The sequence below is a fragment of the Crocodylus porosus genome, unplaced genomic scaffold (assembly GCF_001723895.1).
Source record: "Crocodylus porosus isolate Cpor-Errol unplaced genomic scaffold, CroPor_comp1, whole genome shotgun sequence".
Taxonomy (NCBI): Eukaryota; Metazoa; Chordata; order Crocodylia; family Crocodylidae; genus Crocodylus; species Crocodylus porosus.
Window position 1 is genome coordinate 8686605 of NW_017728931.1, and position 12746 is coordinate 8699350.

The following is a 12746-nucleotide window of genomic DNA, read 5'->3' on the forward strand; positions in this document are numbered from 1 at the left end:
TCACTTGAGAGGAGGGGCAGCAGGTGGCTGTGTTTCTTGCATTTGGCCACTGCACTTGCTGACTGGAGCTGCTGGCGCTCAGTTCAAAATGCGATTTCTGAGCAGAGGGGAATGGAAAAAACAAACAGATATTTATATCTTGCACAGCCAGATCACACGACTTCCTGTTGACTAAATAGACCTCCTGGCCCTTGTTTTGGGCTGGATAATTGCTTTGCAATATCTTTTGATTTTTTTTTTCTGATTTCTCAGACTCCTGCTGCCTGAGCCTTTGCAGGCAGAGAGTGGAGGTGATTCTTTTCCCTCAGATTCCTTTCCTCTCTTGTCTCCCTTTACTGAGCTTGCACCCAGCTCCCAAGAGCCCTGATTTATACTCAGAGTCCCCTGCAGAGGTGGAGCAGTGCTCCTGAGGACCAGCACACCCTCCAGAGCACCCTCACCACCAACCCTGTAAGGTCTAAGGGACATAGAGGGGTCTCGCCGTGCATCTAGGTTACCCACAAGCTGTGCAGGAACAAACTAGATGTGGCAGGACCTTCAGTGCAAATGCCCTCTTGAGTGGAGAACAGTTGAAAATGCAGTATGTGGCACCACAGACATGTCTACGGCACCACATACTGCACCGCTGCACTCATCTTGACACGGCCATCCTGTGCATAAATAAAAATACTGAACGCATGAAAAAGGTACCCTGGCTGCATCTACATGAGATGCTGACTGCGCAGTAGCCCAATACTACTGTGTAGCAGTGTCGTGTGGCAACAACCATGATGCAACCCTACCGCACAGTCGTATGAAGCTACTGCACAGAAGCGCCACGAAAAAGACATTTGTCGGCGCTACTGTGCAGTAACTCAGATTACTGCGCAGTAAACAAGTATTAACTGACTGTGCAATTATGACTGCACAGGCATCATCTTGTGTAGATGCAGCCCCTGCTAAGTAATTCAGTATCAACAAAGGGCTTTGAAAGATGCTTATAACTATAATTATTCTAATTTTTTTTCTTCCGTCATCATTCCACAAAGACCAAACATCCTCTGGCCTACTCTTTGGAAGTAGAGACAGTACTTTGACTCTTTGAGGGCATCTCCCCTTCAGGGTGGATACTCTAGTTCAATTTTGTATGAAGCATGATATTTGTTCAAGCTGAAGGGAAATGTGTACTCTAAGACTCTGTCCAACCAGGAGCGTAGGCTGAGAGGCAAAAGATAAAGGTTTCGGACTGTTTTCAGGGTGGAAAATTTGAGGTAATGTTTGCTGCAAGCATTTGGCTATGAAAATTAGGAACCAGAAAAAGAATGCAACTGAGACGTCCTTAATTTACCTGATGAGCCACTGACAGTTGTGTTCTTGAGAAGCAGCAGTTTCTGTGGTATCTCTTGATATTTTTGGATTGTCCTGCAGAAGGATCCTTTTGTCTTTCTTAGCTTACATATTAAAAGGCTGAAGGCAGGGTAGAAATGCACCCTATAGAATAATTGAATCAGAAATGCATAAGTTTTCCTGAGCAAGAATTCACTTCATCAGATGCAGGGTGCAGATGAACAGGCTAGCAAAGAGAGAGAGTGATTTGAATATGAAAGAAAGGGAAAGAAAGAAGGGATGGAAAACAGAAGGCAGTTGCAGTGCTGAGAGAGGTAAACAAGTAATAAAACCATAGGGACAAAGGGCTGGATCACAAAAGCAAATCCAGGTAATGGGATAAGAATCCATGCTCCCTGTCTAGACTTAGCACAATCCAGTCCATGGATGGTTTCTTGTGCTGCAGTTTCATGCTCACTTATGCTTTTAATGTTTTGCTGCATAGAAGGCAACATACGTAATGGTGACAAAGGGATCTAGGGGTATTACTGGGACAAAAAGTTTAGAAGGATTAAAATGGGCATATATGTATATGCAAATATTTGGAATATTCTCAGCAATTATATTAGCTAGAGGACATGTTTATAAAATGTATAAATGCTTATGGTCTAGGACATTGATGAGACCCTAAGGGTCATCAACAGCTGTAATTGCCATTGTCCCTAAAATCAGTAGAGCTGTGACTGTTTACACCAGCCCCTAATTATGTGGCATGTGGCAGAACTCCACGGTGGGCACATTGCTTTGGATGTGTCCGCTGGGGAGATCCTTGCTCCCACCTCTGGAGCATCTGGGGCTGCCTGTTCTCAGAAGCTGGTGAATGTGCCTTATAGACTCATTGGAGGAAAGAGCCCCACGTTTGAGCTGGTCTGACATTTTGACTGTCCCTTATCTTTTTGCATAGCCTGGTTTCATATGACACTGTCAAGCTGAAAGCCTATGAAACAAATACAGAAATGCAAACAAGCACAGACAGCTGGAGAGTTCACTCCAGCATTGCAAAGAACATTTTCCTTGCAACTCTTCCGCAGCCTCATCCCATCTTGTCCTTCCACTGAGGATGCTCCTCCATCCTCAGGCAGTGGGTAGGACTCGGGATGCTTGGCTGGGAGAGAAGGAGGAGGAAGAGGTATCATGTCAGAGAGATCTTCCAACTGGCCTCTCCACATCCTCCCTGAATTGGACTGCTGTCCAAGCCTCGGCTTCCTGTGCTGTCTCCAGGGTGAGGCACAATCCTGCCAGGTGCTGAGGCCCTTCTGGGGGAAGCGGACATGGCTGGGGACTCGAGGCTATAAGACATCAAGGCAGGCAACTCTGGTTGCAAAGCACAGAGTGGATATGTATGGTGCCAGGGCTGTGATTCCAAACAAACAGAGTGGTCAACAGACTCATCCACCATCTTCCTGAGATGTGGCATTGAGGCTCTTGGCCCTGACCCTGCCCTGAATGGCCTGCAAGCAGATGTCTCCTCCAGCTGTGGTGTATGCACACACTGTAAACAAACGGACTGGGCCCTTAGCCAGGAGACATCCCTTGGGCTTTTTTGCATAAAGCTGTGTAATTTTGAGTCTTATTATTTATCTTTCATATTTATACTGTTCCCACGAGCATCACGTCAAGGTGTCATGCTGCAGAGTAAACTCCATCACTGCAGACTGCACTTTGCCTCACAGAAAGCACAGATACACAAGCAGGTTAAGGGAAAGCAGAAACCTATCACGTCCGCATCCTGCCTGCTCTGACTCTGCACCAGGTGTGAAGTAGCTTGCCCCCTTTTCACTGATGGGCTTCGATCTCGCTTTTACCTTGAGGAAAACCTAGGAACATGCCCAGTTACTGCACAGTTGCTAACACATTGCAAATTCAAACCCTAGATTACCTTATGGGAACTTTTTCATGTCCCTTACTCTAAATCTCTGCTGCATCCTACTTTGGAGACAGCTCCTGTGCTTAACTGTAATACCACTGTGTGTTGTGACCCAGTGGGTATGTCCCACCCCAGAGGCAACTGCATCTCAGCATCTGGGAAGCAAATTCTACCTTTGGTCTGAAAAGCCCTTCATGCTCCTTTTTGGGAGCAGGGGGAACACAGAGGAGAACAATGCAGATCAGGAACTAGTTGGGAACCAGTTCCCTCTGTTCTTTCCATGAAAGCTTTTCAAATGCTAGTGAATGACACTCTATGATGCATCCCCCACCATCCTCACGAGGTGGGTCAATGTCATTGCACAGATGGGTAAACTGAGGCACAGAGAGTTTATATGGTTTTGTTCAAGGTTACACAGTGAGTCTATGGCTGACTGCCTCCCGGTCCTCTCTAACCACTAGACGATGCTTTCTGACTTGTTATATTATTAATATCAACTTATTATGGTCTCTCAGAGGTGGCAGGGGACCAATGATCAGCACACTGTGGGGAAGCAGCCAATCAGGGTTCAGCATCTTTTAGAACTGATGCCCCTTTAAATTTTAACTCTTTCCTCACCCACTCCTGTGGTCTTGAAGACTGCTAGCTCCTCCCCTACCCAAACCAGGCTGAACCTGGGGGGAGATGCTGTGTGGGGGTGGCAAATGAGGGAGGGACACCCAGGGCAGCTCTCACTTCTGTGTGCCAAGCCACAGAACTGTTCAGACGAAACAAGTGAGCAGGGTCATTCCACCATCCTCCCCGGGTCCCCCCGCCACCCTGAGAGAGACCCCCGGCAGCCATGGACAGGTAAAAAACAGTGCTCCAACCTCTTGCTCATAGCAGAACTCAGGACTTTTCCCTCTGCACTAAAATCTGCCTTGTGCAGCTGCCTGCCCACTCTCCCTCTCTTCATCTGACTCAGGCCCCTGCTCCCCACACCCTCTGTCTGTCTTACCCTCATTCCTCCGTCTCTGGGTCTCTGTCATTCTTTCTCTCTCTGACTGTCCCTCATGATGTGTTTATCTCTCTCTCTTTCTATCATTTCTCCCCACTCTCTGTCTACCCTGTTCTGTTGCTTTCTCATATTCTCCTACAAAACTCAGACAGACAGAGAGAAAGAAACAGAAGGTGGCAAAGATTCAGGGAAGGATCTTAGGCACCTGCTGTCTATCACTCAAGCATCTCAGCCCCTATCCCTCTGGTCCCTCTCTCTCTCCACCTGCTCTGGCTCCTGTTCTCGAGTTCAGTCCATATGCTGGTGCCCAGGCACATGCCACCCCAGAATCCCATAGCCCTCTATGACCTACCCATTTTCAACTAAAAATATTCCTTTCTACCTTGGAGCTCACATCAGCTCTTTCTGGATTCTCTCTTGCCTTGATTTCCCAGGGGATTCTGCCAGAGGAAGGGGTTCAAAATATGCATGGAGGTGACCCAGGTAACCCTGGCAGTAACTAAGAGGTTAAAGCCAGGGAGCAAGTTACCACTAGATGTGGGCATCTCTTAGGATTACTGTCAACTGGGTTCAGCAAGGGCAGGGGAGTTCTCCTTGGTCATTAAAGAACACCCATGCACCAAAGGTTTGAAGCAAACTGCATGCACCTGTGTGGAGGAATGCCGTGCTAGGGCACCAAAGTAAGTAGCTGCTCTATTTGGGGGCAGAATTGTTATAAGGAGAAATAAGATGAAACGGGGGGGGGGGGAAGAAAGGGGGAAACAAAAAGGAAACAATTTGAAAGGGAAAATTTTTACAGAAAGATTCACACACACAAGTCAAGTGAAAAAAGACTCTCCTTCCTTTTCAAAACCTGCAGAACTGAAAATTTTCAGGTTCTTTATACAGGGCTTTTTTCCACAAATTGTTCATGTTTTTCATGATTTTTCACATTTGTTTATAATTTCCTTTTTTCCCCCCATAAAATGTTCCCATTGGCCATGGTTTTTCACAATATTGTTCACAAAGATTTTTTTGTAATCCACTCAGCTCCTGTGTTCTGCCCCTTGCAATTCAGCATCGTAGTCAGGGGTGGGCAAATGGGGTACCAGCCCCGGGTGCACACTTAGAGGGGTATAAGAACAGCAGCTGCTGCCACTGCCACAACCAGCCCAGCCCCTACCACCCTGGTAGTTATGCCCCTGTTAAGACTGACCTCAGCTAAGACCTCAGTCCTATGTCCTGAGTGTTATATCTCCCCCTTCACAGGTAACAGCAAAGGTTATGCTCCTTGGGCACCTGAGCATCAGTCACACAGGAGGCAGGGTAGAAGGGGCATCCCCTCCCTGCCTCCTTCTCGTATTAAGGGGAAAAATTCCACGCACACGCACATATACACCCCCCCTGCGGTAACCCACAGCTGAAACTGAAAAATCCTGAAATGAGCCATGGGTCATTTAATTAGTGCTTTGTAATCTAGAGCTAGAACATCTGTGTGTGCGTGCGTGTGTGAGTGCGTGTGCGCATTCCAGGGAGAGCTGGAGGAGGAATGTGAGCAACCCGAGTGAAAGAGAAACAAGTAGGAAAGAAAGCAAGAGTGATAAGAAAGGGGAGATGAGGGAAGAGAGAACAGGACAGGCGAACAAGTAGGAATCAAAGAGTAGGGTACAGCAGAGACAGAGAAGGGGCCATGTAAGGGTTGATGGACCTTGTTAATTGAGCAGTGTTGGCCTGGGGCGGTGTCTACCTAGGGAACCCCCAAGAACCTCCCTGCTGTGCTGGGATTGATGTCATGTGTTCAGTCGCTTAGGTCTTTCCTCTGGCCGAGTGCTGGCTGCAATTGTCCAGGGTGGTGCTAGCGGGTGCTGTGCTGCAGGGGGTGGGTGGTTTAGGCAGGGCTTCTTGCTAGGAGGTGCTGCACTAAAGGGAGTGGGGTGGGTAATATGATAGAATGTGATATCGTTTATTACACCGAGTATCTAATAAAAGATATCACATCTACTCAAAGAAACTTGCCTGCCTATGTCCTCAGAGCGATGTGGCTACAACCACAAACCCAGTAATATGATAGAAGGCACTCTCCCCTGAGTCAGTGCTGACTGCAGCGCCTCAGGCTGGTGCTTGGAGGTGCTGTGCTACAGGGGAGGATGGCATGGGCAGAGCAGCTCAGTTGCCCTCTGAGTAGAAACATATGTCTCCTGACATCTTATTTGTGTCACCATAAAATTTTTTATGGATGCACAAATGCTGAGCAAATGGGTGTCGATAACATTTGTCACACTGCATGGAAGGAAAATTAGTGGCACCACAAAAGCTAGTAATAGACTCTGCTGCTTTATTGCAGTGGATGCATGTTAACTTTGTGGAGGAAAAGTACAAGAAACCGGAGCTGCTGTCACCCTTCTGCCACCCTGGGCACATGCTCTAGGGGCTTGAGGGAATCTCAGTGTGCCTCTCCATAAGCAGGGAAGCCGGGGTTACCTGTTTAGCCAGACCCACTCCCCCTTGATCATGGGACAGCAGGTCCAATTGGGCAGGGAAAAGCCCTTCTTTCCACACTCAGTCACACCTGTCCCCAGTGATCCTGGGGGACAAGTCTTGCTGAACAGGGAAATTGGGGAGATCACATCTCTTCTTATCCTGCACTATCAAGGGTGGGGCAGAGAAGATATGTGTTTGGCCCCATGAAGCAGATCAGCAGATCAGCTGTGCCATGATACATTGTGACAGCTCTGATCCACTTCATTTGGAGACATCTGTTATCTAGCCTCTGGGTTCAAACTAATGCCCTGGAAGAGGAAGAAACAACTCCACTTGCAGCTAGCAATAGTTAGGTCTTATCTATATCTAAACTAAATAACACAATGCATTCAGTGCTTTACACGTGGCTATGAGTTTAAGGATATAAAGCAGAAACTGGGATACATGAGCATGTGTGCATGTTCTACCTGTAATGTATGGTAGTATCTTGCATGTCAGACTGAAAATTGTTTGGGAAGAAAAAAGGTCATGTGTGAGGGAGAGTTGCGTGCATCTGTGAGACAGGGTGTGCCCAGGGAAGGATGGATTTTTGTGTCAGTATGCACAGGGGTGGCGCTGCTGTGTCAGGCAGGAAACATGACGGGGTGAAGGCAGGTACACTGCGTGCAAAAGAAGGGGATGTGCATGTGCATGCACTGACATTTGCAATGGAGGGGTGAGGACTGTGAGAAGGTGTGAGGGTGTGCAAACAAATATGTACAGCATGGCTGTTCCCTGTGTGTGTGGTGGGCAGGAATGCTTGGATGTGCTGGCAGAAAAGGATTGTCATTTTGATTTCAAACGTAGATGAGATGCTCAGAGATTTGGGTTCAGTGGGCAAAAAAAGTGCATGCATGCATGTGTGTGTGTGTGTGTGTGTGTGTATAATGGTGGGATCTGTCCTTGTTGCAGAGACTCAAACTGTCTTCAGGCAGAGACCCCCCACTCCAACACAGTGAACAATAGACACCGGAGCTGAACTGCCCTCTCCTAGATTTTGTCCCCACCCACTGCTTAGTGTCCCAAGCCCAGAAGCAGATGAACCCACATGGGCCCCTTTTAGAGGAAGGAGATGACAGGCCAGGATTATTTTTAACCCATTCACTTCTGTTTTGCATTGCTGTGGGAGAGGCAGACATCTCACCACAGCAAGCACAGCTGTGTAGAGCTGCTGCTGCACCCCCACATGGTGGCTTTGACTTCCTCCTCTTCCTGGGGTGTCCTCACAGTGGGGCCTACCCAGGGCAAGGGAACCCTGCAGGTAGAGGCATCTTCAGGCATTTGGTCCCAAACCAGTCTCCCCACCCTCAGTGGGCTATCCCAGGGGATCTAATGGGAGGGCTTTAGCCTGAGTGCTGCTACTCCCACTCGGCCTTCCCTGGATGCCTCATGCCACGATATCTGCTTTTCCACTGGGTGCATCAGGGTGTGGCCAGGTCTGGTTTGGATGGATGGAGTCACACAGTTCAGAAACATCTCTGCACTCATGGACCCAGATTCCCCGGGCTCTGAGATACATCCCCATTTATTCCCCGCTTTGCAGGTCCCTCCTTTCCTGCCCACGCCCTCTGGACACATGCAGGCTGTTTCAGATCCCTGCCCTCCCCCTCTTAGTTTCTGTTTGACTGAATTCTACACACTGAATTATTTCCATTTCCCCTCAAAATTACACCCCTCCCTGCCCCTCACTTCCATCTCTGGACCAAGTGCAGGTCAGGACAGCATTGGGGCACAGCAGGGCCTCAGAACAAAGGTGCAGGGAGCAGAAGCGCAGTCCTGCCAGAGCACTGGACAGAGGTACAGTGGTCTCCTGCTCCAGGATGTGCTGGTATGGTTCATCTTCCTTCCACCCCCACAGCCTCCTGATGAAGCAGAAGAAATTTCTTTATAACTTCAGGAACCTGCGCCGGGCCAAGGGCCGGCACGAGACCTATCTGTGCTATGTGGTGAAGCGCCGGGACAGTGCCACCTCCTGTTCTCTGGACTTTGGATACCTGCGCAACAAGGTGGGCACTGGTCTGTCCAGATTACCCACCCCACTTGTCTGCCATCCACAGTCCTCTCTTGGCCCACTACCACCCCCTGCCCCAATGCACCAGCTCACCTTTGTACCTCTCTGTCTCCGTACCCCACCAAGCATGCCTCCCCTGCTGCCCTTCTTGCTGCCCTCCCACCTGATATCCCTCGGTGCACTCCTCCAATCTGGGGTTGACGAGAGAGTGGTGAAGCCATTTCACTCCCTCTCACCCAGGGGTATGAGCTTGAACCCGATGCTGCCCTTATGCCAAAGGTTGTCCTTACTCCACCCAGCATGGGGAGTCAGAGGCAGCTGGAGAGGATGGTGGCAACATTACCCCTGTGCATGCATATGGGTCTAGAAATGTGCCCATTAACCATGCTAGGCTGAGGATCTGTGAAGCTTAGGAGGACCTGTGACCTGTGTGACTTCTGTGTGACACTGGTCTGTGCCCCTGGCAGCCCCTATCTGTGCTCTTTCATGCCCACCAGTCCCTTTTCCCCTCTGGTTTCTGCCCACCCTGCCTCACTGTGCCTCACTCTCTGTCTCTCTGCCCCAGTCGGGCTGCCATGTGGAGATGATCTTCCTGCGCTATATCTCTGCCTGGGACCTGGATCCAGGGCGTTGCTACCGGGTCACTTGGTTTACCTCATGGAGCCCCTGCTATGACTGCGCCAGGCATGTGGTTGACTTCCTGCGGGCCTACCCCAACCTGACACTACGCATCTTTGTTGCACGCCTGTACTTCTGCGAGGGACGTAATGCTGAGCCAGAGGGGCTGCGGCGTCTGCACCGTGCCGGGGCCCACATTGCCATCATGACCTTCAAAGGTGGGATGGACAGGTGGGGAGAAGGGAGCTGAGAAGGGGGGAGAAGCATGGGGTGAGATGGGAGAGGATCTGGAGGGGGAGGATATGTGGGCAAGGGGCTGTAGGGATCCCTGGGGAAGCCAGGTCCTGCCCAAGGTGGCCCTGACCCTGGTATTTGTGCTTTCTGCCCTGGGCAGATTACTTCTACTGCTGGAATACCTTTGTGGAGAACCGGGAAAGGACGTTCAAGGCCTGGGAGGGCCTGCACGAGAACTCTGTCCATCTCACCAGGAAGCTAAGACGGATCCTCTTGGTAAGGGTCATTCCTCCACCTCCTGCCCTTCCCCACCACCAGCTTTCTTGCTCTCCCCTCTCCCCCACCATTTCTTCTTTGCTGCCTGTTCTCCATTTTTCCCCTATACATGCTCTCCCCACCCCCTCACTTCTTCACTCCCTTTTCACTTCCTTTGCCCTGACCACACACCTCTCTCCTCCTAGACTCATCAGTGCCCTTCTCTCCCCCTTCTCATGCCTGTCTGCCTGTGTGAGTTCTCCACCCCACAAAGCTAACCTGTCTCTCCTCCCCTCCCTGTGCAGCCCCTATACGAAGTAGATGACTTACGAGATGCCTTCAGGACCCTGGGACTCTGAAGTGGGCAGAAGCAGAGATCAGAAACAAGCTGAAGACTCTGAAAATCCTGGTCCTACAGTTGCTGTTTCTGTCCCACTCACTTTTTCTCCTCTTCTCTTCTTCAGCCTTGAGTCCTTGTGTCCTGATATAAGGCCAGCCCTCTAATGGCAGATGGCCCCTATCCATCCCCTGGTCAGCACATCCACCTGCTGATCCCTGGGAAAGATCAGGGTTGGTAGGAAATCCCCACCACAACCTGCCCTGCCTCAATCCTTCCAGGCTGTGGCTTCACTGCAGAGTTACCCAGGGCCTGGCACCCAGATCTGAGCACCCTGGCTGGGCACACAGGGGATGAGCAGCCACAGTGCAAAGTGCCCCCCAGTTGATGGAGGTCTCACGGCTGCTGCGCCCACTGCCTGTGGCACTATGCACTCTGTGAGTGTGTCTCATGGCTTTTAGCACTGCACTAAACTGACATACCCTGAGACACCGTCCCTGGGAATTGTGAATGTACTGATCTATCCTTGAGCACATTTTTACAACCCTCTCAGCAGCCAGATATTGGCCACCATTGTCTGTCTGCCTTATCTGTGGCAGATTAGGGTGTTATACCTTGTGGTGGCGCCAGGATTGAATGTTTAATTTTACTAGTCAGTTGGACACTGGATTTGTATAGGGTGGTTTGGATAGGGATGATCCTGCCTTTGGCAGGGCTTGCATTTGATGATCTCTGAAGGTCCCATCCAGTCCTACTTCTTTGTGATTCTGTGATCCTTCTGCAACTAGGTGGGGGGATTGTGGGCAGATATGGGAGGACTCTCAGCATTCAGGTGGTTTATCTGTGTCCTCACAGAAAAGTGGGCAGTAATCTTTTACCAGAGCAAGTTGTGAGCACCACTGAGCTTGACTCCAAGAGCTCTGTGAGTGGGCAGGCAGGGAGCAGGGGTAACATAAGAGCAAGAGCTCAGTGTAACTCTGCAGTGAAGACAGATACCCATCTTGTGTCCCTGCAGCACCTCCTGCTGGCAGACACCATCACTGCACTATGTGGGATGGGGCCAGGAAGCCAGCTGCCCTGCACTGCTTCCTATTCTACCTCTTGTGCTGAAAGATTGGGGCTACAGTAGCTGTGAGCTTCCCACTGCTGTCCCAGTCTCCTTGTATGAGGAAAGTCAAGATCTGAGGAGAAAATTCTTGAAATGAAAGAGGAAGAAGCTTTCCAAGTATGGGCACTCGTTTTGGGTGCCCAACTAGAGACAATAGACAAAGGTGCTGAGCATGCAACACTCCTCTTGACTCCACCTGGAACTGCATGTGCTCAGTAGCAACGCTGACCAGGGCCTGGTCTTCTTGACTTGGGTAGTGAAAAACAGTGACATTGCATTAGCACAGTCTTTTTGAAAAGGCTGGCCTACAGTGTTCCCATCTCCTCTGTGCTTCCTGAACTGGGGCCCCACAGTCTGAACCTCTTCACAAGTTGTCCAGTCTGAAAGGTAACACTTTGCACATCAGTCCCTTCACTCCCTTGCTTTCCCAAAGCTGGGGCCCTGCAGGAAGTGCTACTGCAGGGTCTGAGACCAGATGCAGCTAGAAGCCTGCAGCCCTCCCAGTTGCACCTCCTGATGGGAGAAGCCAGACCCGGAGAGCTCCCCTCCCACCCAGGTTCCAGCACCCAGCAGAGGTTGGGTGTGGATCAATCTCAACCTAGCCAGCACACCTGAATGTTCCTGATGGTATCACCCCCCCGGGTGACACTGGGACAGGAAGAGCTGGGACGGTTCTCTGCAAAGCATTAACTGGACTGCACAGTGCTGTATATTGGCTTGATATGATGGATGTTATTTATAGATCAATAAAGATCCTGTGTCTTAGTCTTAGCTTTTGTGATCGATTTCTGAGGTGGGCCACATGCGGGCTGGTAGGACAGAGGGGAAGACTGGGTCATCATCTAGACATTAATGTCATATCCTGGACCCCCTGCTCATTTCAGGCCAATCCAATGCCATCCTCCAACATGTTTAGTCTAAGGGTTTGCGGTGTTTTCATTTAACTACGCTGGTTCAAACAGTTGGATGATTTATACTCCGGTGAGCATTACTGCAGAGAGAGAAAGAGAAGAATAATGAGGATGTGTTCAGGGCATCTCACCCACATACCACAAACTCCACACAGGAGGGTGAACCCCGGTACTCACAAAGTGCAGATTAGGACAAGGAGGCATTGACCTGCCTTGAACTGGAGTACACTGGAATAGCAGCATTGAGGAGAGATTTTTTAAATTTTTTGGAAAAATTTTTTGTGTTCCAGGTCAAATCAGTCAGATCAGTTCCGAATCCTTTTGACTGAGCAAACTGCAATCATTCAAACACCATATGTGTCGCTGCAGCCAGCAAGTATCCCCTACCTCAGACTTTTAAGCCTGGGGCTTCAGATACTTCCAAATCCTTTGATGGGCATCCTACATGCAAGCCCAGGGAGGGTGATCTGTATGGAAGCAAGGCCCCTGGTGTGGGCGACGGTATAGAGGCACACCCAGTGCGGGCGACGGTATAGAGGCACAC

General features: G+C 49.9%; 1 protein-coding gene across 1 annotated transcript; it reads left to right on the forward strand.

Annotated features, from left to right (window-relative positions):
• The first annotated feature begins 3987 nt into the window (after positions 1–3987).
• On the forward strand, positions 3988–12056 carry AICDA (activation induced cytidine deaminase). Its single transcript, XM_019544150.1, has 5 exons — positions 3988–4081; positions 8587–8734; positions 9305–9575; positions 9752–9867; positions 10152–12056. The coding sequence occupies exons 1-5, from the start codon at positions 4074–4076 to the stop codon at positions 10203–10205; spliced, it is 597 nt and encodes a 198-aa protein (XP_019399695.1). The 5' UTR covers positions 3988–4073; the 3' UTR covers positions 10206–12056.
• The last annotated feature ends 690 nt before the right edge of the window (positions 12057–12746 follow it).